General features: G+C 38.9%; 2 protein-coding genes across 19 annotated transcripts in view; one reads left to right on the plus strand and one right to left on the minus strand.

Annotated features, from left to right (window-relative positions):
• Window positions 1–26,784, plus strand: part of TAFA4 (TAFA chemokine like family member 4) — a 192,073-nt gene extending 165,289 nt beyond the window's left edge. For 13 of the 18 annotated variants that reach the window (XM_038003680.2, XM_073009946.1, XM_073009948.1 and 10 more), the window contains 3 exons: window positions 5,087–5,242; window positions 18,813–18,896; window positions 25,422–26,784. In XM_038003680.2, coding sequence (XP_037859608.1) covers window positions 5,087–5,242; window positions 18,813–18,896; window positions 25,422–25,612 — 431 coding nt within the window. In that variant the 3' untranslated portion in view covers window positions 25,613–26,784. Of the gene's footprint in view, window positions 1–5,086; window positions 5,243–18,812; window positions 18,938–25,421 lie in introns of all 18 variants that reach the window. The other 5 variants (XM_007984928.3, XM_073009952.1, XM_073009953.1 and 2 more) reach the window with 1 other exon arrangement.
• On the minus strand, window positions 22,242–22,782 carry LOC103227869 (small ribosomal subunit protein uS10). Its single transcript, XM_007984925.3, is given in 2 exon segments — window positions 22,242–22,484; window positions 22,486–22,782. Coding segments are annotated over 2 exon segments (357 nt in total). The 5' UTR covers window positions 22,665–22,782; the 3' UTR covers window positions 22,242–22,306.
• Window positions 26,785–27,346: the final 562 nt, after the last annotated feature.

The following is a 27,346-nucleotide window of genomic DNA, read 5'->3' on the forward strand; positions in this document are numbered from 1 at the left end:
TTTTGGCTCTACCTGGTAAAATACAAGCTATAAAGCAAGAGGGGAACCTTTCCTCCATCTTTAGGTTTGAGTCTCACCTCTTCTTAATCTCTAGTTATGAAGTCCTGGGTGAATTAGTTAATTTCTGTACATTTTCTTAAAGATAAAATCAGAGTAAAAAGTAATACCTACCCCATAGCATTTTTATAAGATTGCACAGGATATTTGTTTAAAAAAAAATTCAAAAAGTACCTAAAACCTGTATTTTATCAAATCTAAGATGCCATCAGTTGTGAGATATACCACTTTTGTGTGTATTCCTAAGAAGGAAAAGCAGTGCCAATTATAATTATAAGGTGCTATTAGTTATGTCACCTCCTGATGTGTTAAAAGGTGAAAAAAATATGTATTTTAAAATCAGTGAAGTACAATAGTTGGTGCTGTATAAATAATTAAAATTCTGGTTCAGGCAAGCTGATAATTCAGGGCAATGTGGCCCAGTCCTAAGTCTGAATAGAAAATAATTCATTTGTACTTGTGGATGGTTATATAGCACCAGAGTTCTAAGTAAATCATAGCATTACTGAATGTCCAGATCGTTTCTTGACTGCTCCAAGAAGTTACTGACACATATATTTTTCATTTTCTTAGTGGAGTTTAAAACTGCTTTCATTACAGACTCAAGGGTCATTTAGTAATCTAACCAAGGCATGATGGTTTGTTATGGACCGAATGTCTGTATCCTTTCAACATTCATATGCTGAAGTCCTAACCCCAAATGTGATTACATTTGGAGAGAGGGCCTGTGAGGTGGTAATAAAGAGTAAATGAGGTCATTTAAGGGCATGGCCCTAATCTGACAGGACTGGTGTCCTTATAAAAAGAGGAAGAGACACCAGAACTTGTTCTGTTCTCCATGTGAGGACACAGCAAGAAGGTGACTGTCTGCAAGCCAGGAAGAGAGCTCTCATCAAGAACTGTACAGGCTGACATCTTAAGTTTAGACTCCCAGTCTCCAGAACTGTGAGAAAATACATTTCTGTTGTTTAGGCCACCAAGTCTATGGTATTTTGTTATGGCAGCCCAAGCAGACTGAGACAGTGACCAATGGGAGGACATTTCCTGAGAGATAACTGTGAATGACTCCTCCTGGCCCCTGCTCATAGCTAGTCATTAGCTGCCAGGGAATGTTTGACTGAAAGTTGCTGATTTGCAATTGGAACCAAAGACAGGATCTCCCCTCCAGCCTTTCCCAGTCCTTACTTTTCTGCTCACTCAGTGCTAAAGTTTCATAGTATTTTACTGACATTATAATTACTATTTATTTAATTTTACAGTTGTGTACAACTACCTATGGGGAAATCAATGCTCTTGTTATGAACATTTAATTAGGTTTATCATTTTAATCACTTCTCCATATTCATGCTTTCTTAAGTAGTAGATTGAAAACTTTCTCTCTTGCTGGTAGTTTGATTCTCTGGGTACTGGTTCTGTCTGCCTTAGCATTTGTTCTCACCAGTAATTGAATTTTCCTGCCATCAACATTGAAGATGGTATGACAAGGTTGGTCCAGAAAACATTCAGAATAATATAGAGGTTATTGTTTGGAAAGCCTGTCTTTATGGATAAAAAGTCTGAATCATGGAATATTTTGAAATTGGTTTTATTTTGAAACACATGCATCAGCAGAAACTAAGCAAAGCATTCACCAGTGGGAATCCTCGGGGAGACCTCTTTTAATGAGTAGATGAAATTGCTTACAATTCACATAACAGTTTCTATGTAAATGGATGTATCTGAAAATCATGAGCACACTTGAGGGTACTTGAAAAAGTTGTCTTTCCTTAATAATTTCTGAACAGAACCTCTACAATCTTGTTTATGTTATTTTTATCAGAGCAAAGGTAAGTCCCTCCAGCCTGGTATAGCCAGAGTTGGTGTATTAGTTATCTACTGCTGTGTAACAAATTACCCCAAATCTTGAAAACCTGAAACAATCAACAGACATTATTATCTCACACACAGCTTCTGAGCATCAGGAATCTGGCAGTGGCTTAGCTGGGTGGTTCTGGCTTAGGATTTCCCATGAGAGTGTAGTTATGCTGTTGGTTGGGCTGTAGGATCCACTTCCACACTTACCCATGTGACCAATGGCAGTAGATTGTAGTTCCTGGCTATGTGGGCCTCTACCTAGGGCTGCTCACAACATGGTTTCCCCAGAACAGATGAACACATGAGTGAGCATGCCATTGTCTTATCACCTAATCGTGCACATGGCAAGCAATCACTTCTGCTGTGGTATGCTGTTGTCACACAGACCGAGTAACTCTGGATTAATGTGGGAGGGGCCCACGCAAGGGGTCTGTTTGCAAGTTTACTGACACAGTTGTTGTCAGGACACTTCAGTTTCTTACCACCTAGGCCTGTCTGTAGGGCTGCTCATGCCAGGGTTTCCCCGGAGTGAGTGATCTGAGGGCCTGGAGATGACAGCCACCTAATTTTGGACAAACCAGCACATCTGCTGCATGCTTTTGCTCAAATAGACCAACCCTGGTACCATGTGGGAAGGGACTGCACAAACCTGTGAATACTTGGTGGTGGGGATGACAAGGGAGCATCTTAGAGGGTGGCTGCCACAGCTGACAAGTGACCTAAGTCAGGCCAGTCAGATGCACCCTTTCCTAGAACTGACGTGTGGAGCAGCATGACAGATTGGGTGGAATTACTCACTCAGGTCGAGCCATGAGAGTAGTTCTACTTATGGTTAGCTACACTCACTCTTCATTCTACAAACTCCTGATCTTCCAGTAAAGTCTCTTTGCATTAAGTTAGCTCAAATCAGTTTCTGTTGTTCTAACAAAAGACTCCTAACTGATAAATGGATTCCAATGTAAATTACCCTTAAGTACATATGCAATACAGAAACTACTTTGTTTATCACAGGATGATGGAATTCAGGTGGTTGGTGATGGGAGAGTAGCAAGAAACTGTGGTGCTAGATTGGAATCGGAGATGTCAGTGTGTACTTATGCTGTACCTGCACACATACTTCCTTGACCTATTTGCTGAAAGGGCCTGAGTCACTCCCTAATTGTGATGAGTAAACCTACATATTGAGATTCAGGTTTCTAAGTCTGATGCCCCATGAAAAGTAATCAAGGATTCTTGAAGAAATTATGGGGGCAGGGAAAATACCAGGTAAGTCTGGAACTTCTTGAGGGTCAGAAGGTTAGTAAGTTCTCAAAGAATATGAGAATATGTCACAGCTCCTCTTGCCTAGATCTGGGATAATTGGAAGGGTCTCCTCCTGCCCAGATCTGGGATGATTTGAACATTAACATAGAATCAGTCTTACAACTATCATATTGATAATTGATTCAGGTGGAAATCATCAATGGATACTAAAACTAGTAGGTGAAAGTTTGATAAAGAATGGGATATATTCATAGTCTCACTAATATATCTCCCTCAAAATGCTTACTAACATAAAGGGAAAAATAATACCTTTACAATGGAAAAGGCTGACAGATACCATCCTCACCATTTAATTAAAGGTAATAGCACTGATAATGGGATGAAAGGACGTTGGGTGTTTCCTGATATGATGCACTAAGAATATAGAATCACTTCTGGGACAATCTGCTAAAGATGCATTGCTTGAATCTAATCAAGAGGAAGCATCACACAAATCCAAACTGAGAGACATTCTGCAAAATAATTGGCATATAACTCTTGAAAAATGTCAAGGTCAAGAAAGAAAGACTGAGAAGGAGTTTCTGAATAAAGGAGGCTAATGAAATGTGACAATTGAATGCAATGCATGCACCTTGGTTGGATTCTGAGCATGGGGAAAATAGCTATAAAAGGCATTATTGGGATATTGGCAAAATTTGAATATAGATTGTACATTACATAGTAGCATTATGTCATGTCAAATTTTCTATCTTTAATCATTATGTAACCTTATGTCTTTGTTTTTAGAAAATACACAGTGAAGTAGTTAGGGGTAAAGGAGCATCATGTCTGAAATTTACTCTCAAATGGCTTAGAAAAACATGAGAGAGTGAATGATAAAGCAAATGGGGCCACATATTAGCTGGTGAACCTGGGTGAAGTCTGTTACAGCAGCAATTGCCAACTAATAACAAAGTACCACACATTTAGCACCATGTTTCTGCAGGTCAGAAGTCTAGCACTGCCTGGCTGGAATCTCTGCCCAGCATCTCACCATCTGGCTAAATTCAAAGTATCTGTAGGCTGCATTCCTTTAGGGGAGGCTCTGGGGAAGAATCAGCATCCAGGCTTACTCTGGTTATTGGCATTTCTTGAGGTTGTAGGACTGAGATCTCCATTTCCTTGACATGTGGCTCCTCCATCTTCAAGCCAGCAATGGCACCTGGAGCTCTTCATCTGTCTGCTTTCCAGGGCTCATCTGAGCCCTGAATGGCCCGATCTGGATAATCCAGGCTACGTTCCCTCTCTTAAAATCAACCAGTTGGCCAGTCATGGTGGCTCACACCTGTAATACCAGCACTTTGGGAGGCCAAGGCAGGCAGATCACTTGAGGTCAGGAGTTCGAGACCAGCCTGGCCAACATTGTGAAACCCTGTCTCTACTAAAAATACAAAAATTAGCTGGGCATGGTGGCACACACCTGTAATCCCAGCTACTCGGGAGGCTGAGGCAGGAAAATTGCTTGAACCCAGGAGGTGGAGGTTGCAATGAGCCGAGATCACACCACTGCACTCCAATCTCAGTGACAGACTGAGACTCCCTCTCAAAAAAACAAAAAATCAATTAATCTCAGTCACATCTGCAAAATCTCGTCATGTAATTAATGTGACATAACCATGAGTGTAGCCCCAGGGGTTGATGATCCTGGAGGCCTCATTTCTGCCTACCACAGGTTCACAGAAGCTTTTTGCATTCTTCTCACCAGCTTTATATAAATTTGAAATGACATGTTATCAAAATAAAATGTTATAAAAAGACTCATAAGCATAGCACAGGAAGTTGGAAAATGTCATCATAGCATCGTTCTGGTTTTGATGCTGTCATTTCCTTCTAACAGCACTGGGTTTGTTTTTCTCCCCCCATTACCTACTAGGTCACCACCAAATCAAGCAGGGTACCTGTGAGGTGGTTGCCGTGCACAGGTGCTGCAATAAGAACCGCATAGAAGAGCGGTCACAAACGGTCAAGTGCTCTTGCTTCCCGGGACAGGTGGCCGGCACAACTCGGGCTCAACCTTCTTGCGTTGAAGGTAAGACCTCTCTGGTCACTATCGCTGATATTCCAAAAAGGTCAAAACCCACCAGGAATTTCTCTACTTTGCTGCCTTTGCAACCCAAAGAAACCTAGGGTTGCTTTGAGATCAGTGTCAATCCAAAGTGAACATAAATACAACTCCAAAAATGTCTTGATGGTAAGGTAAGTCTTCAATAATGTCCCTCAAGGGGTACCAATGGGGAGTTGTATTATAGGGCAATTGGGAAGACGTGCTTCGATTCCTTTTGCCCACCTGTCTCCAAATCTCACTCACCAAAGCAATTGTTTCCACAGATGCCCTGTTCTCCCATCTCTTATATACTCTGTACTCAAAATTAGCAGCATGACTTTCTCACTTCATGCTTGGTGTCGTAGATTAGTATCCTCTCTTTTATTTCTAGTTTATCATTTTAACAAACATTTATAGGACATTCTCTTTGGAACAACTTCCCTGGGAATAGTTTGGAATCATGTATCATTCATTTGTAATCTCCAGATCCCCTAGCACAGTGCTGTGCCGATGGTTGTAGATGGAAACCTGGGATTGATTTCTTTTGATACCCCTGGCTTCTTCCAGCAGATGCCATGTTAGAAACAAGTGTCAGTCCCCAGGGGAACAGATACACGGGGTTAGTCTGTATCAGTTGCTCTGCAGTGTCACAAACTTCCCTGAAAATGAACATTTCCAGTCTCATTTGATGCATGTCTAAAGGTCAGCAGTTAAAACACCCACATTCTTAACTCCAGATCATATTGCACAGTGAACAAGAACGGCTGATTTACCTGCATCCCATTCCCCCTACCAAACACACACATAGACATACACAACTATATGGGCTGTGTGGCTACAGTGGTATATATGTATCAGCACCATCTCAGCCACCTTTAAAGCAGGAAAGTGAAAGTGGAAAATTTCCACCTACAGTTCTTTATCAGAAACTTTGGGGGCCAAATGTGTTGCTGAATTCAGAATTTGCTCATATTTCTTGTGGGTAACATAGCACATATACCATCTATTACCTACAGACCTAATGTACTCTCCACTTGCCCCCCATAATCATAGAAATATTACTATATCTGCAGTGAAATGTGCAAATATTCATGCAGGATGGGATAAGGCTGGATAAAGAACTTGTTAATTCAAGTCTGGTTTGCTGTCATCTTACAGAAAACCTTTCAATTTCCAGAGCTTTTTGGATTTGGGGATTATTGATAAAGGATTGTGAACCTATAAAAGAAGATGAAGATCTTTAACATAAAAAAATGGCACTTTTAAATTTCTTTTAAGAAATACACAGAGTTTCTACACCTCCAGCTGGGGAAGTCTAATGTATTTATCATCTCTATTAATTGAATCCAAATCACAACCATTCTTTCTCCTGGCTGTCTCTCAAATCAGCCTACTTTTCTCCATCCCCACTGCTACCTCCACAGTCTAGGGGTCACCCTTAGATCTTGCTGAGTGTGCCACATCTCTGCTTCCACTTTCAGTCCTGTAGCCAGAATGATCTACACAAACAGAATGAATTATGTCACTCCCACACTGAAGACCCCACGTTAGTGTCTTCCCACTGTCTTTAAGATAAACTCTAAGTTCTTTACCATGGCTTGCAGAGCCCTGCAAGATCTGTGTCTCAGTTCTCTTTCAAGTACTCTACCCTAGGCAATCCGAGTTCTTCCCATTTCTTTTCATTTCTGCACATTACTAATTTACATCCCTTGCCTGAATCATTGCCCTCCTCCCCATAAAACACACCTGGTCTGCTTAATTCTTCTTATTCTGCTTTCAAATCTCTTGTAAGTTCTTGCATCAACTTGGATTTCCAGTTCATGACATTCAGCCCATGTTATTGTAAAAATGTATGCCTTCCAGATAGTATGTAAACAGTTTGTGGAGAGGGACATGGTCTCTTACTTTCATCTTTCCCCATTGGCTGGCCCATGAAGAAATTTTAGTACAGTGGAGAATGGACTTTGCTAATCACAGATTGTTCTCTACAGGCAATGTGTTGGCTTACCTCTGCAGGCCTTAAATGTCTTCTAACAAACTCTTTTTATATTCTGTCTAACCCAGAATAATGTTTTACAATATTCAAAGCACTTTTATTGGTACCTAAAAAGTATTGATAGGGCAGTGATGACTATTAGTATCTTAGTAAAGAAAATATGAATACCTTACCCCAGACTCTCTTGTTTTAAATTTTATGTATGGGCAAATCCCCTTTGGCCACCACCCTAGAAGTAACTACGTTTATCTGTTTGGTCAATATATTTCTGTATATTTGTGTATTTGGAGCTAGGGTTGTAGGAAACAGTGGTAGATTTCAATTTGAGTGTATGTTTTACACAAATGCTATCACATTGGATATTACACTCATCCTGCTTTATTCCTATCAGTATTAAGTTGCAGAAATCTTTGTGTGCTGGTACATATTGATCTAACTGGGTGTTTTCAATTGCTCCATAGCATTCCATGTAAGGATAGGCCATAATTATTTAGCCATTCTTCTTCCTTTTTAAAAATTATAGGGTCTTGCTCTGTCATCTAGGTTGGAGTGCAGTGGCATGATCATAACTCACTGCTGCCTTGAACTCTTGGGCTCAAGCAATCCTCCTACCTCAGCCTTCCAAAGTGTTGGGATTACAGTTGTGAGCCATTACACCTGGTCACTATTCCTTTATTGATGGACATTTTGGTTGTGTTTATGGCAAAACAGACTCGCAGGTTAACTAAATGGTTTCCCTAGTGTCATAGGAAGTGTGATATGGACCAATCATGGAGCATCTGAGCAGAGTCTATGCAGCATATGTTGTATATGCTGTCTACTAGAACTTTCTGTGATGATGCACATGTTCCCTCTATATATATTTATGGAGATAACCTGTGTAGATAGATACCTATATCTATATGTGATGATATATAAGTCCAGTGTGGCTGGTAGCCATTAGCCACCCATGGCTATGGAGCATTTGAAATGTGGCTAGTGTAAATTTAGATTTAATAGGGACTTGTGGCTCAAAGCTTCACATTGGACAGTGCAGGTTATGCTTGATGTAAACATGTAACTTGCATTAACATTTGTGGTCAGAAAATACCAACACCCTGAAAGGTGAGATTGGGTCTTTCAACTTGTGTCTCCTATACCTAACATTGTCTGGCAAACAGTCAGTGTTCAATAAATGTTTATTGGATCAAAGTCACTGAGAAGTGTAGGAAGTTTAAGCTTTGGTTGGGATGTATGTCTGATTTCATCTCTCTTTGATCTCTTCCTTTTCTGAATATGTTTCCATTAGGGCTTTTTAGCTTTACCTTATTAATCTTTATCCCATAATAATTATGCAGTATCATGCCCTTAAATGGCATGTGGAGAAGACCTATCCTCTGCTGATATGTTCCTCTTATCTTATTTGTCAATAAGAATAGAAAGGATCTAAAATAAAAAATTCGCCTGAATTTACATTTAAATTAAAACAAAGGCAAGAAGATGTTGGCATGGGGCACTAATTAATGCTGACATAGGAATTGGAATATCCTTTTGCATTTCTGTTAATCCACCCCACAGATACTTATCTAGTGTTTTCATTGCTTTTCTGTAAAACCATAGATTATATTATATAAACAGGGAAAATAATTAGCTGTTCCCCTTCTACCAAACTTTTTTGTTATAATTAACTTATGAAACCTCCCCTGAGTAATTGAAGTGGGTCTTTAATATACATTGGGGATTTGGGAGATGGGACAGGGAATTATTTGATTGTAAGGCTGTGGTTACTTGGGTCCTAAAACAGACAGCTATTCAGCTGGTAAGCATTCTTCTTTTTGAATCTTCGGCTGGCATATACAGGTCTGTTTTACGGTAGAAACTATCTTCTACACATTTATCAAAATACTGCTCTATAGAGATAATGCTGAATGGTTTTATGATAAAATGAGACAAATGTGTAGTACAAAGAAGTTTATTTTGTCAAAACGAATGGTTTCTAAATATTGGGTTTAAAAGATTAATAAAACAAAAGCTCAGAAATAGAAAGTAGTTACTTTTCAAAGCTATTTAAAAACTTTTTTGATGCCCCGTCACTTTTTTTTTTTTCTTTTTTTTTTTGAGACAGAGTCTCGCTTTGTCGCCCAGACTGGAGAGCAGTGGCACGATCTTTGCTTACTGCAAACTCTGCCTCCCGGGTTCAAGCAATTCTCTTGTCTCAGTCTCCCGAGCAGCTGGGACTACAGGTGTGTGCCACCATGCCTGGCTAATTTTTTGTATTTTTAGTAGAAACAGGGTTTCACCATGTTAGCCAGGATGGTCTCAATCTCCTGACCTCATGATCTGCCTGCCTCAGCCTCCCAAAGTGCTGGGATTACAGGCGTGAGCCACTGCACCCAGCCCACTTTTTCAAGACGTCAGAATTCATTTAGTTAAGGAGAGTTACTGTGTGGACTGCAGACAACTTTCATGGCTTTATGGGCTGTGTAATGAGACATAGGGTCTATCTTTACAATGTGTTTTCATGGGGATTTTTTTTATTGGGCATGTTCTCCTTCCACTTAAAAGATATTTTTCTCAGTGCAGACAGGTGAATAACAGAGAGAGAGGATTTTACCAAAACACTTTGGGAGTTGGGAGGATATGTATGTTGTATATGTTGGTTCACTCATCATTTTAATTTGGCACCTTTATGTCTGACCTGTCCTACATGCCAGATGGAAGTATGAGAAGGAGACTCAGGTTCTGGTTTCAAGGAACTCTGAGTTTACTAGTTCAGAGAAACAAACTTTTATTAATGAAGGACTCAAAAGGAGAACAGAGAGGTGGTCAGGGATGCTGCCCCTTGAGACACAATGGGTCTGAATTTAGTAGGTAGAAGGATTTGATAGTGGAGGGAGTTAGGCAACGAGGCAGCACAAAGCATATGAGAGTGAGTGGGGCTAACTCGGGAACTAGAAGTAGCTTGGTCTGACTTGGAAACAGTAGAAAACATAACTGTAAAGGTAAACAGAACCCTTGATACGAGAGGCCTTAGAATAAGTCAAATTTTAGGATTTAATTCCTGCCTTCTGGGAATTTGCATTTTAAGAGAGTGTGCCAATAAGAAAGAGTATGAAGTGTTATGAACAAAGTTTCTATAAAGTACTGTAAGATTCCTGATAAGGAAAAATGTGATGCCTAAATTTGACAGGTCACCTCGTCAGCATAGGTTTCATGGTGAGCTCACAGTCAGTCAGGATTTGTGCGTGTGTGTGCATGCATGTGTGTGTACTAGTCTGTTCTCACACTGCTAATAAAGACATACCCGAGAATGGGTAATTTATAAAGCAAAAGAGGTTTAATGGACTCACAGTTCCATGTGGCTGGGGAGGCCTCACAATCATGGTGTGAGGTGAAGGAGGAACAATGGCATGTCTTACATGGCAGCAGGCAGGACAGTGTGTGCAGGGGAACCACCCTTTATAAAACCATCAGATCTTCTGAGATTTATTCACTGTTACAAGAACAGCACGGGGAAGAAAAAAATCCCACCCCCATGATTCAAATACCTTGCACCAGGTCTCCCATGAAACATGGGGCTTGTATGAGCTACAATTCAAGATGAGATTTGGGTAGGGGGCATAGCCAAACCATATCAGTGTGTGTGTTTGAGAGAGAGAGAAAACTCACAAGTGAGTGTGCAAAAACTTTAGATTCATGGAATCGCCCATGGTAGGGGCAGGGAGGAAGACATAAAATAGAGGTGGCATGGTGTTTATGATGGATTAGAATTATTTTCATAAGTCCAAGCTTTGAGCAGGTCTGATAAACTAGCACAACCTCTCATTTTGAGTTAGTATGCCTTTAAACTGTAAATCCATGTTTCTCAACCGGGGGCGATTTTGCCCCCTTGGGGATATTTGACATTGTCTCAAGACAGCTGGGAGAGGGTGCTACTGGTGTCTAGCATGTAGAGGCCGGAAGTTCTGCCTCACATCTTACAATGCACAGGATTGACCGCCACAATAAATAACCAGGTTCAAATGTCAATACTGTTGAGGTTGAGAAACCTTGACTTAGAGGTCCCCAATATATGTGGATATGCTTGTGTGGGTCTGCATTTAGTAGAGAGGACAAACCTAGATCACAAAAGATCAGTGTATGTGTACTCATGCACTGACTCAGTACTCTGTGTACTTTGTGGAACTAACAATATTGTGTTATTTGCAGAATGTGCGAACAAGTAAGAGTCCTTGAAAAAAATAGTACTGTAACTACTGCTCTTATGCCTGTTAACTGCGTCAAGTTGGCGTGGATTCTTTTCTTAACGAGAAATATAAACGTTAATGGCTTAATTTTTAAATAACACAGAGTCTTAAAATAATATGATCGAAATAACTGAAGACAAAGTGTTAAAATCTTGGAGCATATTCTATAAGGCATATATTCTAGGAAGATGTTTTCTTAATTTTTCTGTTCATAGTTGCAGTAGAAACATACACTTTTCTTTAGAATATCCTTCACCATGTGTATTAGGGTTCTCTAGAGGTACTGGACTAATAGGATAGATGTATATATGGAGGGGAGTTTATTAGGAGTATTAACTCACACAGTAACAAGGTGAATTCCCACAATTGGCTGTCTGCAAGCTGAGGAGCAAGGAAGCCAAAACCTCAAAAATAGGGAAGCCAAGAGTGCAGCCTTCAGCCTATGGCTGAAGGCTTGAGAGCCCCTGGGAAACCACTGGTGTAAGTCCAAGAGCTGAAGAGCTTACAGTGTAATGTTTGAGGACAGGAAGCATCCAGCACAGGAGAAAGATGGAGGCCAGAAGACTTAGCCAGTCTAGCCCTTCCACGTTCCTTTTCCTGCTTTTATCCTAGCTGTGCTGGCAGCTGATTAGATGGTGCCCATCCAGATTAAGGGTGGGTCTGCCTTTCCTAGTCTACTAACTCAAATGTTAATCTCCTTTGGCAACACCCTCTCAGGCATACCCAGGAGCAATACTTTGCATCCTTTAATCCACTCAAGTTTACACTTAATAAATACAGCTAAACTAAATCAACAAGTAAGAGTCCAACTCATGAAAAGTGAGCATGTTCTTGGTTATAATTTGAAGTCTGGCTTATCTAAGTAACTGTATAAATATATAATTGTGTTCTGTTTAACCGAGTGATGTTTATTTGGGACAAGAGATACAAAATAAAACTCATTTTATACAATAGAGAGTAAGGAAAATGTACCAGAAGCAAAACAGCTAATTATCACATGAAATATTCACCTTGACAACAGCATTATACAATATACCAGTTGCTACCACAAAACCAGGGAGGGTTTCACTGTCTTTTTCTTTTTTTTTCTTTCTTTCTGCATAAAACTGGAAATTCATTACAGGTTGGCAGCTTGAAGATAGGGGTATTATGTGTTTTCGTAAGTCAGGAAGCTTGGGGCTTTTAAAAGAATTTTATTTTAAAAATAGAAGTGACAAGACACTTTCTCATTTAAAGTGTATTATGATATTTTTTAAGAGGAAAAAAATATCTATGCCTCCTACAAACTTATTTTCCTGTGGATACAAGGCTCAGTAAAGTGGGCAGATGTTCTCACCAGTAACTTTAATAAAATCCTACTTCTGAGTCCTTTGTCCCTGCTAGTGAGGCTGAAGGTGCACTCGAAGCTTACATTTCCTGGCTGTTTAATCACCTTATTCTCTGTCAGGTCAAGCCCTCAGTGTGTTCTTACCTTTGCTGTCAGTTTCTTAGTCAATCCTTAACTCATAACGGAATTTGCAATGCGTATTTTGATTATTGTGGTGTTTCCTTTTACGTCTGTCATTTCTGAGAGAGCACTTGCCATAAAGCCTTTCACAAAGAAACTCCATCATGGGTAACACATTGACGAATAGGGGCACCTCACAATGTATTATTCTGTGAGACAGGAAAATGTATATTTGCAAATAGGACTCCTTTACATTTCAGGGCAGCTTGCTATTCTAAGGAGTCTGAGGCAAATCTGTTTTTAGAAGAAAGCATCACTCCATATTTTCCAATTAAACGAAAAACCTGGTAGATAATCTCATAAGAGTTTGTCTTGGTCTTCCATGCTTCCTTTTAAAATTTTTAAATTTAAATCTCTAAACACTAGGTAAATGCTGATTTTTTTTCTGTAGTCAAGAAGTGGCATATTTTTCTGTGATATATATCTGGATCTGTCATTTTTATTCCCCCCTTCCAGGTCCTTTTCTAGGTTTTGGCATCGGAAGTACCTTGTGTCCCCATGGGTTCAGTAAGTAAGTGCTGGCTGGCATTTCTCTGCTGAAAGGTTGAGATTATCTGATTTATTCTCTTTCTCTGCAGGGAATTTATTCTGCAATTTCTCACTTCACTCCCACCTCAGTTGCTCTTCTGTTTTAGAGTTCGTTCTTCTCAAACTCTTCTCGCACCCGGTTTTCTCTACCTTATTGCACTACTTGGCTCAGACTCCTTCCCTGGCTCCCTGCTGCTGAGAGACCCAAGTCTAATCTTGAATTTTCCTCGAGAGCCCCTAATAGTTCCTTCCCAGACACCCTCCTAATCTGAGCATCCAGGGCTTCCCTGACGATCTCTCACTTCAGCCACATGCGTCTGCTGGCTTCCAGGTGGAACCATCACTGTTGCTCGTGTCTTCAGTTGTGGACCTCTGGCCACCTGTCAAGACTGCTTTTGAATCTTTCATGAAGCTCTGATACCTTTCCAGAGTACATAGGTTCTCACTCCTGAGTGGAAGAAAGTTAGTCTAAGGAAGAGTTTTGAAGACAAAGTATTTTAAATTCAGCTCTAATTCTATGTAAATACAACTAAGCTCTGTCAACATTTATGTAACTTTTCTAGTCCTGCAGATGGTATTTTAAATTGAGGGCTGGGGACCATCTCTTATTTATTTTTATATCCACTTGGAACCAATCCATGGTATTCAGACAAGAATGAATGGTCAACACTATGAGTATAGTAAAACTCCGTGTAGTACTTCCTAATCTAAAATATTATTGTAAATTGTGATACAGTAGAAAGACTACTGGATAAGGAAGAAGAAATTCTAGATTCTAGTACCACCCTCCACCCCTTTACTAACTCTGAGGGAAGCCCTAGTTTTTATTTGTGGCACTATCTGGCTCCCTTTTCTGGTTTCTGAAGGTTGTTGGGACAATCAAAAGAGGAACAGTAAGTAAAAGTGCTTTGAAAGTGACACAGCTCCATGAAGTTGCAAGGGGAAACTGTTATGATATTTGAGGCTGCAAAAAATATAACTTTTTTTTTTTTTTTTTGAGACAGAGTCTTGCTCTGTCACCCAGGCTGGAGTACAGTGGCGCAATCTCGACTCACTGCAACCTCCGCCTCCCAGGCTCAAGCGATTCTTCGGCCTCAGCCTCCAGAGTAACTGGAACTACAGGTGTACGCCACCATGCCCAGTGAATTTTTGTATTTTTAGTAGAGGCGGGGTTTCACCACTTTGGCCAGGCTGGTCTCAAACTCTTGACCTCAAGTGATCTGCCCACCTAGGCCTTCCAAAGTGCTAGGATTACAGGTGTGAGGCATCATGCCTGGCCAAGAATATAACTTTATTAGGCTTTACCTGCTATGTACATCCATCCCAGTTTCATGGCAGTCTCTGGCACAATAAATAACCAATTTGGCTAGATTCCTTTCTTGGTGTTGGCAATGCCTGATTTAAATAGCAAGTGGTTACTCGAGATCACAAATCCACCTGACTTATTTGATGGATATCACTAGATAGTAGTTCAGTATATTTGGCCAGAATCAGGGACAATGTCTGGCCCATTCAATGAATAATGAAATTGTCCTGTGCTCTCATCATGCCACATAGTGTTTGTCTGACTGGGAAACTGTTTGAATGTACTGGCTTGCCTCCTTCCATACAAGGATTTGTTTCTAGTAGATGTGTAAGGGAAGGAGGGAGGTATGAATATAAGTGTTAGCACTTTGGCTCTAGCATTAGACTGCCTCTTTTCAAGTGCTTGTTTGACTGTTTTCAGACTGTGTGACCTTGCTCTAGTCACTTAATGCCCCTGGACCTCAATTTTTTCATTTCTATGAAGTACAGGAAAATATTTTTTATTTCAACAATTTTTGGGGAACAAGTGGTCTTCTATTACATAGGTAAGTTCTTTAGTGGTAATTTGAGATATTAGTGCACCCCTCACCTGAGCAGTATACACTGTACCTAATGTGTAGTCTTTTAACCTCAGGTTTGTAGTGATGTTTAAATTAGAAAATACAGGAAGGAAATTAGCAGGGTGCCTGGCCCTCAATAAAAAGTAGCTATTAGGATTTGTAAAACTTTGAACTTGAGTTTCTGACTTCACGGGCAGCCTAGTTTGAGTCAAATCTATCAGGAAAGTCTTCAGGGCTTCCTATATATAATTATGACCACGTTGTCTGCAGAGACAATTTAACTTCTTCCTAATTTAAGTGCCTTTTATATTTTTTTCTTGCCTGCTTGCTCTAAGACTTTTGGTATTCTATTGAATAAAAATGGTGAGCGTAGATATCCATGTCTTGTCATATATGGCCTTTATTATGTTGAAGTACATTCCTTCAGTACAAAATTATCTTTGTTAAGAGTTTTATCATAAAGGGATGTTGAATTTTGTCAAATGATTTTTCTGCAGGAGATGACCATATGATTTTTATCCTTCATTCTGTTAATGTGGTGTGTCACATTTATTGATTTACTTACATTTAATCATTCATGCAGCCCAAGGATAAACCCCACTTGATCATAGTGGAGGATCCTCTTAATGTGCTGTTCAATTCAGTTTGCTAGTGTTTTGTTGAGGATTTTTTATCTATATTTATCAAGGATATTGGCCTAGGATTTTCTTTTCTTCTAGTGTCCTAATCTGGCTTTGGTGTGAAGGTAATGCTGGGCCTTGTTAAATGAGTTTGGAATGTTCTCTCTTCTTCGATTCTTTGGAAGAGAAAGTGGAGTGTTAGGTCTTTTTTTAAAGATAGTCTAGCTCTGTTCCCCAGGCTGGAATGCAGTGGTGTGATCTCGGCTCACCGCAAGCTCCACCTCCCAGGTTCACACCATTCTCCTGCCTCAACCTCCCAAGTAGCTGGGATTACAGGCGCCTGCCACCACACCTGGCTAATTTTTTTTTTGTATTTTTAGTAGAGATGGGGTTTCACCTTGTTAGCCAGGATGGTCTTGATCTCCTGACTTCATGGTCTACCTGCCTTGGCCTCCCAAAATGCTGGGATTACTGGCATGAGCCACCGTACACAGCCTAGTTATTCTTTAAATACCAGGTACTAATAAATTCAGTAAAGCTGCAGAATACAAAAATCAACATCCAAAACTCAGTTGCATTTTGCTAACAATGAACTATCCAAGAAATTAAGGAAATGATCCTATTTTTATAATAGCATCAAAAAGAATAAAATACTTAAGAATCAATTTAACCAAGGAGGTAAAAAAATCTGTACACTAAAAACTGTAAGACATTAATGAAAGAAATGGAACAATATCCTGTGTTCATGGATTGGAGAAATATTGTTAAAATGTCTGTACTCTCCAAAGCAATCTGCGGATATAATCCCTAACAAAATTCCAACATAATTTTCCACAAAGAGAGAAAAGCAGTCCTAAAATTCATATAGAACCACAAAAGACCCCAAGTAGCTACTGCAGTTTTGAAAAAGAAAAACAGAGTTGGAGGCACACAGCCCCGATTCAAATTATATTACAAAGGTATAGTTATCAAAACAGTACGGCACTGGTATAAAAATAGACACATAGACCCATGGAACAGAATAGACAACTCAGAAATAAATCCATGCATTTATAGTCAACTAGTCTTTGACAGGGTAACAAGACTACACAATGGGAAAAGGATAGTCTCTTTAATAAAGGGTACTGGGAAGAAAATTAGACATTCCCATGCAAAAGAATGAAGTTAGACCTGTGACTTAAACCATACAGAAAAGTTAACTTGAAAAGGATGTAAATGTAATCTATGAAATGAAACTATGAAACTTCTAGAAGAAAACATAAGAGAAAAGGTCCTTGATATTGGTCTTTGCAATGATATTTTGGTTATGACACCAAAAGTGTAGGCAACAAAAGCAAAAATAAGCAATTGGGACTACATCAAATGGAAAAGCAACCTACAGAATGGGAGAAAATACTTGCAAGTCATATATCTGATAAGGAGTTAAGATCCAAAATATAAAAGAAACCCACCTGCTCAATTGCCAAAAATTAATACCCTAATTAAAAAGTAGGAAACAGAACTGAATTGATATTTTTCCAAGGAAGACATACAAATGACCAACAGGCATATGAAAAGGTTAAGGAATGCCATGCCCTCCAACTTTCCTATGGCTTTTTGTAATTGACTTTAAGTGGTTGCTGGCCACTCACTAGAATGGCATGGAGAGATAAACACCATGTATGATGGAAATTTTTAGTGCTTTTAGTTTTTGCTATTAACAGAGACCATCAAACATAAGAACCAGTTGCAATACCATTGTAACCTGCAATCAAAGATGATGACCATAATAACAGCTAACATTTTCTAAGACTATTGTGGCTGGCTCAAAGTCAGCAAAGACTTTCACACATGGATTAACTTTATCCTCTTAATATCCTAGGGTGAGGATCTACTTTTCAAATGAAAAAACTGACAGAGAAGTTCGAGAATTAGTCTAATCTAGAGGATGGCACAGTCAGATTCAAACCCAGGCAAGCCCACCACAAAGCCTGAGATCTTACGAGCTCTATTTTACAATTGGGCAGTCCACTGCAAAAGTGATCTGTTTTTTATTTGTATAAACTTAAGGGTACATAGTGGTGAAGTCTGGGCTTTTAGTGTAGCCATCACCCAAATAGCGTACCTTGTACCCCTTAAGTAACTTCTCATCCTTCCCACCCTTCCAAGTCTCCAATTTCTGTTGTTCCATGACTATGTCTTTGTGTACAGATTATTCAGCTCTTGTTTATAAGTGAGAAAATGACTGACTTTTGACTTTGACTTTGTTTTTGGGTTATTTCACTTAAGATAATAACCTCCGGTTCCATCCATGTTGCTGTAAAAGACAGGATTTCATTCTCTTCTGTGGCTGAGTAGTATTTGATAGCGTATCTATACCACATTTTCTTTATCCAGGCTTCCACTGATAGACACATGTTGATTCCATGACTTTGCTATTTATTACTAGTGCAGCGATAAACATATGAGTGCAGGTGTCTTTTTGATATAACAGTCTCTTTTCCTTTGGGGAGATAGCCGGGGGTGGGATTGCTGGATTGAATGGTTGTTTGATTTTTAGTTATTTGAGAAATCTCCATACTGTTTCCCATAGAGGTTGTACTAATTTGCCTTCACACCAACAGTGTATAAGCATTCCCTCCTTTTCTCTGTGTTGTCACCAACATCTGTTGCTTTTAAATTTTTTAATAAAAAGGAAATATTTTGTAGAGTATATGCCCGATGGGATTATAGCAATCTTTGAACTCAGTGTACTACTCTGTATTGAGTTTTATTTTGTCCATCTTTGGAGGAAGAAACAGTGTCACAAATATTATTTGGCCTTTGTTTTCCAGCTTCCATTGTGATTCAGAAATGGTGGTGTCACATGAATCCATGTTTGGAAGGAGAGGATTGTAAAGTGCTGCCAGATTACTCAGGTTGGTCCTGTAGCAGTGGCAATAAAGTCAAAACTACGAAGGCAAGTATAGACAAAATGCAACTACAATTTACAATTTATCAACTGTGGGGCTTCCTCCCCTTGATTTTATTCTGCCATCAAGAAAACATTATTATGTGTTGACAAACCTGCTTGGGCAGTGCTACCTTAGGGCTTTGGCCTTTTTGAAAAGTGCATTTCCCAGCATCATTCTGTGTGTCAGATTTTATACAGCAGTGATTTGGTGGGAGAATTCATTATTTCAGGCAGGGCCCCTAAATTCATTTCAGCTTCTTCACAAGCCCGATTTAAAGTAAAAGTTTCAGAGCTGACAGGCCAGTGTATCAAAACACCATGGCAAGAATCCACATCCAGATGATTTACTCAAGTAGAAATACTTATTGCTTTAAAGGAGATTTAATGGTTGTAGATTCTTATTCAAGAATTAGAAGCCAACATTTTTCTCCCCAAATCGTCCTCTTTTTAATTCTCACTGTCACTGAAGAACACCATTGTCTACCCAGTTTTCCAGCCAGAAACCTACCTTCTTCCTTGTCTTCCCATGATCAGTTGGTTACATTGTCCTTAGGATTTTTACTACCCAACTTTTCCATGATTCTTCAACACTGCACTTACTACTCTTGTCCAATCGGCCATCTCATATGGAGATGCATCTAGACTGCTGGATTGCTGCCTTCCAGTCTGGTCCCTACACAGTGACTACAGTAATTTTGTAAAATGCACATCCTCTAAGCTAATCCACCTCAAAATATTCCACTGGCACCCTTTGGTAATTGGTCCACTAGCCTCTGCCTGGTCTTTAATGAGTAACATGGCCAAGCCACCTCCACTTCCTTCTTGCTGCTCTAAACATCCTGGCCTTTTGTCAGTCCCTCTTACCCTGGTCCTTTTGCACTGGCTGTTCCCTCTTCATAGAATATGTTTCCATCCTTTCTTTTCTGGTTACTCATCATTTTTTCAGGGACCTCTTTCCTGATTGAATGCATGCTCCCTGTATCTTTGAGCATTTATTATGGTTACATTTTACATAGATTGCTATCCATATTTTGCTTAATACCTAGAACTTTCTGTCTGGTGGGAGAGCTTTGATGTTGGGCCCTGGCAGTCCCAGAGCCAGCTGAATGCTTTGGTAACTATTTCTTGAATGAAAATTGACATGACTAAGGTCATTCTAAGATCATTAGAGTTAGACATACTGGAATGGAGTGACTCTGGTTCTCATTGCTATTGAACTTTGATACCTTAGGAAATACATACAGTGAATGGCTTCTTGCCTTTCTTATGTCGTCTCCTTTATGAATCCTTTGAATGAGAACTCTAAATGTTTAGTAATTCATCTTCAGCCATGAAGGTCAAAAGCAGGCCAGTTCTTCTAAGTGTGAACATGAACTATTAAGATTTTGTAAAATATATTAAAACATAAAGATAGTAAGTCTAAAACAAAATATTAGAAAATATGATTGTAGAAAACATTTTAAATGGGAACTTTAGCTGATATTATACCTCAGATTATCAATGGAATAGTTGTCAGTTGATTCTCTAGGTAAAACCAGAATGTCAAAATGAAGACCATTTTCAACATTAATTGCGATTGTCAACTACCCTTGTTACTGATATTGAGATGACTGGGATAATGACCTGAAATCTGCTTTTATATCCAGGGCAGCAGAAGTCCATGGAGTAATTTAAAAGGTGGTGCAAGGAGGTCAATACTCGTATCGTTCCAAGCCATTCCCAATAAACTTCCATCCTATATAGACCCAGCATGCTTGCTAAGCAAACCCTGCCTTAAGATAATTTCCTTATCTTTCCCTTGGGCCATTTCAGCTATTTTTTTCCTAATTCCTTCCTAAGTAAAAATCTTGGAGTAACCCATGAATTAGGGTATTACATCCATCAGTGATAAAAATTTTCTTTCATCATATTTCTTGTAGGCTAAGGAATAACATTTTGGAAGATTCTATTTGTATTGATTTTTATATATAAATATAAAACAAGATCATGAGCAGAAGCCAACTGTAGTTCTCTTGGTAGAACGGCTCTCTATTTATGTGTAGTTAGAGAAGGCATTTGCAGGAAGCAAACCTTTAGGGACATTTTGGCTCAGTGCTGGGAATGTAAGTTTGCTCTAGCTAAATCCTCAATGGTAGTGACATTTCATTTAGCACTTTGAAAAGTTGTAGAAAGATAATACAGTTCCCCAAGCCATCATGATACTTGGGCTGCTTTTTTAGTGATATGTCACTTGAGAATAATCTTGAAGTCATAAAACTTTGTTTCCTTTATTAATCCAAGTCAGTGTGACTTGAACGGCATAAAACATTTTATGTCTTTTATGGATCTTATGCATATAGAGTAAATTCATTTGTGGATCTGTGACTAGCTTCCAGTTGTATCTTTTTCTTAAAATTGTTACTGACCTTACACCACAGGTAAGACAGAGGTCCTAGAAAAGCAGAGCAATTGTCTCCCTAGAGGATGTGTTAACTAAACTATATAACAAAATAGTTTCCATTTTCTTTAAACAGTTCATGCACAGCAGCATCAAAACACAGAAAGGCTAAAGTAAGATGGTCTCCAGTAAGCCAGCTATGTCAGAATTTTATTTTCCATTTAAATGCAAATATGAAAATAGTTGGCAGTTAACTTGAATACTAATAGCTTTAGATGAAGATATGAAAAGAGAGAGGATAGTTCCCTAACTAGTCATCTTTTCCAGGTATAAAATACTGGCATTGAGTTTACTCTGCCGACATAGTTTTCAGCGTCTCTAGAGCTACTGCTTCTTGTGGGAAAATATGACCCTCTCTATGGACCTGCCTTAATTGAAATCTGGGTTTTGCTGCATTCTCTGCGCTAAGGAGTTTTTTACTCTCTGGGGTTGCCATTGTTAAGCCTTCTAACAAGGGTATGATGTCGTCTTAGCATCGAAGCCAAACATTTGCCATATCTTGTTTGTGAGCAGAAGCAAATCACTTTGAATCTTGAAACATTTTAGACTTTTTAATGTTCTTATTTTTGAAACCTCTACTAAGGGTGAAAAGCTATGTCTTTATAGTAGTAGTTCTCATCCAGAGGCAGTTTTGCCCCTGAGTAGACATTTGGCAATGTCTTGGATATTTCTGGTCATCACACATTATGAGAATGCTACTGGCATCTTGTGGGTAGAGGCCAGGGATGCTACTAAACATCCTACAAAGCACAGACAGCCTCTACAACAATTATTTGACCCCAAATGTCAATAGTATGAAGGTTGAAAAACTGCTTTGGAGAACAGTATATTTTTTTCAGTAGCTCTTTGCAGACTTCCTACTTGATTCTTTTTTTTTTTTTTTTTTTTTTTTTTTTTTTTTTTTAACAACTGGTAATCAATTTATTAAAATAGTTGACTTAAGCATCTGCAATGGTGACTTCCACCTCAACTCCAGGCTCAATACTGATGGAAGTAATCTGCTTAACAATTTCAGAAGGACTGTGCAAGTCAATGAGTCGCTTGTGGATTCTCATCTGGAAACGATCCCATGTCTTAGAACCTTCACCACAAGGAGTTTTTCTTGTAGTGATTCTCAGTCTTGGTAGGCATTCGAACTGGTCCTTTCACTTTCAGGTTCTTTTCCTTCGCGCCTCTGACCAAGTCAGCACACACCTTTTCCAGGGATTTAACGTTGCAGCTCGTTAGGGTGATTTGAATTCGGTGAATTGCCACCTCCGGCTCCACGGGTGTTTTTCCGGTATCCTTAAAAGCCATGGCTGCTGCGCGGCTTCCTGACCGACTTGTTCCTCGGCGAGAGCGAACAGCGGTGAGTCAGGAGCAGGAGCGTGCGAACCAAAGATCGGCAAGTCCTACGACCGCGTCTTCCTCAAAAAGCCCTACTTGATTCTTTTACTTCATTTTTCAAAGTTTCTATTGTCTAAATATTTCCAATATTTCATATTGGAAAATTTCTACAGAATGGAAGCAACAGTTTTGTCTTCAGTATCTTCCTCAAATGGCTCTCTAATCTACCTGTCTCTTGGGCCATCACCATGGGTCATTGTCAATATAATAATAATTTAATGCTATCATGGGAACGTGTAAAAAACACAGTTTTAAACTCTAACTCTAGGATATTCTGGCATAGTAAAAGTCTAGGATAGGGCTTAGAAAACCATGCTTTTAAAACAGTTGTTCTTAGGGTGATTGTGATGAACAGGCAGTATGAGGGAACCATTAGTCTAACTGAGCTCTCTACCTGTTCTCACCCTTAATTGACTTATACCTTGCTTTCTCTGCATCAAGGGTAAACTCCCTGCCCAGGTTCCCTCCCTGTTGAGAGATCATCAATGGATCCCCCTTGGAAACTGATGCAAAATACAGATTATAAGCATCTTAAATGGGCCTTCACTGCCAATCATTGTACAGGCCATGTACTTCCCCATACCATTGCTGCCTCCTTTTTCCACTTCCTCTTCTAAAATTCCACTTGTCTTTTAATGTCCAGCTCAGATGACTCCTTTACCCTGAAGTTTTGTCTTCCCTGATCTCTATAGTCAGACTTGAAATGCTCAGGGTACCCTGAGGAATGGGAGTAGAGCTAATATTGGCATCTTAGTAGCCCTGTATCCATCAAAATTCAGAAGTAGCAATGAATCTTCCACATGTAATCAGTACAATAATAATTTTAAAGGAAAATAAATCTAAGAGCATTTTATCATCCAACTTCAGTGAAGTTGTCCAAAATGAGCTGGGCATGGGGAATAAGTTGCCTTTGACAATTACATCCTGGATGTACATTGATAGATCCAGAAAGAGCTAACATCACAATAGCCACCATTCCCTGAGTACAAACTGTGTGTCAACCACTGGGCTGTGTCATTCAAGTCACATATTTTATTCACTCTTTACTACAACTGTAGGGGGCAGGTACTATTATCTTTATTTTGCAGATGAAGAAATTAAGGCAAAGAGAGACAATCTACCCCATCACAGAACATGGCCAACTCCATCATTCAGTCACTCAAGCTAAAGATCTTGGAATTGTCCTTGATTCCTCTTTTTCTTACATCTTTGTCCTATTTGTCACAACTCTTTGACAGTTCAGTCTTGCCATGCATTTCTCATCTCTTCCTTGAACCTCAGAAAAAGGCCAAAGTCCTTGCATTTACCTCTTCCTCTCTTCCCAGTGAGTCAGGCCTCCCACACGTCCTTCAACCTTCCTTGACATCCTATATAGAAGAGCAGCCCTCTACCTTCCCTTCACCAGCCTTTCTTTCCTCTATTACACTACCTTACTTTTCTCCATAGCCTATATTATTAATTTTACCTGTTTGTCCAACCTCTTCCTCTGGAATAGAGATCAGCAAACTGTGGCTTACAGGCAAATCCAGCCCTTGGTCTGCTTTTGTATGGCCCATGAGCTAAGACTGGGTTTTACATTTTTAAGTAGTTGGAAAAAATCAAAAGCAGAATATTTCAGAATGCATGAAGATTATATGAAATTCAGATTTCACCATCTATACATAAAGTCTGGAACAAAGCAATATCCCTTCATTTATTTATTGTCTATGGCTACTTTTGTGAATAAAATAAAGGCAGAGTTAAGAAGTTGCTATAGTGACTGTGTGGCCGGCAAAGCTGAAAATATTTACCATATGTAGTCCTTTCCAGTAAACGTTTTCCAGCTCCTGCCCTAGAAGGTAAGCTCCATGAGGGCAGGGTTTTGTTTAGTTTGCTGTAGTTACCCAGTACAAACAAAAGGGGAGTAATATTGTTGAATACATAAAGGCCATATGTCAGTTAATAGCAAGGCTGAGGTTTGCATACATAGCTGATTGGGTCTAAAGCCCAGGTATAGTGACTGTACTATCAAATAATTTGCTTTGAAAAAATATTTTTGTGGTGTAGGCATGTTAAAGTCTTATGCTTTTTTTTTTCCATCTGAACTGGTATATTGGCTAACACATAAAATTTCTTATATGACCAATCAACTATAGAAACTGCTGTTCTATTTTCTTAGATCATAAGCAATGAGCCTGGATGTTTAAAAATGAAAAATACAACCACTACATTTTTAATGGATAATACAGCAGTTTTATAAAATAACCTATTTTCAAAAGTGAAAGTTAACTGCATAAGAAAAAAATAAAGGCAACATTTTAATCTTGACATGCACTGATTTTAATCAAGCATTTGAAAAATTTTTAGTGCCATTAACAAAGCATGCTCAGCATGCATGAATTGATGGGCGATGAGTGTACCTAATCAGATGGGATTTTTATAACCTCACAAATACAAAGCCAGACTGCATAATACCCTCTTTTGGAAGTCTTTGTGCATGTATTCTTTATATTTCTTGCTTTTAGGCTGCAAAGCAGAATTTGAACAGTTGATTTGGTGAGGTCGGTTGTAGGTAAATGTACAAACTGATAAACTATTCACAGTCAGGACCTTATTGGTCTACGGGGCAGGAATGGTTATTTTGGTGGGTATGGATTGTTGAATGCTCCCTTATTTGATTTGTTTTAGGTAACGCGGTAGCGAAGAGAGAGGTGTGCTTCAATCCTGGAGGGGCAGCAGGATGCGGAGCACTTTTGCTTGGATTCCCATCCTGGCCCCTTTGCAGAAAATTGTCTAGGATTTCAGCAACTTCATATTTGTATATGAGAGCTGTGAGAGGTGGCATTCACTTAACTGGCCCAGCCCTCTCTGCTTCGTGATTTTATTTCATCAAATTATAACCACAAGCCACCACACATTTGACATCCTATCTGGATTCCCAAGGAGCATACCTCCAACATCCGAGAAGAGCAAATCAGAGTCTTCAAAATGGATCACCACTAAGGGCCTGTTCATTCTTCACTTTCTTTCTGCCTTTACAAAATAACTTAGATGTATGTTTCAAAGGGTCCTCATTCTGTTCCTCTTTTGAACTTTTCCTTTTGCCCTTGTATTAAAGTAGTTTTAAAGGGGTCTAAAAAGATTTTGGCAAAACGTATTTGCAGATGTAGATTAACTGGTGAAGAAAATTACTGCTAGAGATCAACTGGTTAACTGGTAACGAACATTTATTTTATAATCCTTGAAGAATAGAAGGACATAGTTGGATTATTGTGTGTCATTGTATTTTTACTTTCCATTGTCCAGTTAGCAGAGAGAAAATGAGAGCATTTTAACTTCAATGTACCATTTTACTGAGTGCTAAGGAAGCATATCAATTCCAATATTTTATAACCAAAGCTCTATCAGAACATATTTATAAAACTTGTTGGAATTTTTATGGCTTTTGTGTAGTCATGTAGGTAAATCATTTAAAATATAAACAAATCTCAATTTAGATCAAGAGTTATTTCTTAGATCAAGTTTATGCCAATTATATGAAAATATTTTAACTCCTAGACAAGAGTCTTTCAGTGCTGAATTTTTAGACTGTAAATGAGTTCTTCTTAACTTGGCTGTTTCCCTATTTCGGTGTTATTTCTTATTTCTTTAAAATCTGAGTCCTGATTGGCTTAATGATTTTGCAACAGACATGTCTCCACATATTCTCAGATGCTGTCACGTGGAAATGTATGAAACAGATGAAGAATGACTGACCCAGATTTTAAATGTATAAGGTACATACTACTGTAAAAATATGGGACGAATTTTATATATTAAGAAATACCAAAAACATAGTTTGTGCACCAAGTTAATTATCCCTGTCCTTTCACATTTATAGGGGGAAAATAAATCAATACTTTAATGTTGTTTATAGCATAATGGTTATTTGATTTTATTCTTGCAGAAGGAATGGAAAGATTTGTTGGCTAAATTTTTGAATTTGACTAGATGCTTACTACATTTGTTATGATTGTATGAATAAGTAAAAAAATTCATCCTGCTGATGGCATACATGTTTTTGTGATTATTATATGCCTTAAGACTTTGTGTTAACATCCTACCTAGGCTTGCAGATTTTAAACATGAAAAACTCCTTTTAAAAATAACACTTAACTTTGGGGATGTGAACTATATCGCAAAGTTGGCACATACATTTGGGTGGCTTCGTTTCTTCTCCCAAACCTATGTAGCATTAAGCTTAGGTACACTCATGATGTTTTATACATACTTTGCTCCCTTTAGTATTGAGTTAAATATATATATATATAAATTTTGTGATACATGAAACAGTGACTTAATTTTTTAGCCCATACGTCTGATCTCGTACCCCAAATAAGATTAAGTAACTATGACAATACTTCACCTTTAGGTACATCTCTAGTGAGTAAACCACTTCCAGGGAATCAGTGGTCCATTTGGGAAAATGGCAGGCCTCAAAGCTGCCATTTCATCCATTGTTGTTTCAAAGTGTACTTTTTACTTCAAAAGTAAGGCCTGAAATGGGGCTTGCTTTGAGAAGCATTTTAATGTTATCATTCCCATTCCTTTCCTGTAGGGAAATAGGTAAGAGA

Source organism: Chlorocebus sabaeus, chromosome 22 (genome assembly GCF_047675955.1).
Source record: "Chlorocebus sabaeus isolate Y175 chromosome 22, mChlSab1.0.hap1, whole genome shotgun sequence".
Lineage (NCBI taxonomy): Eukaryota > Metazoa > Chordata > Mammalia > Primates > Cercopithecidae > Chlorocebus > Chlorocebus sabaeus.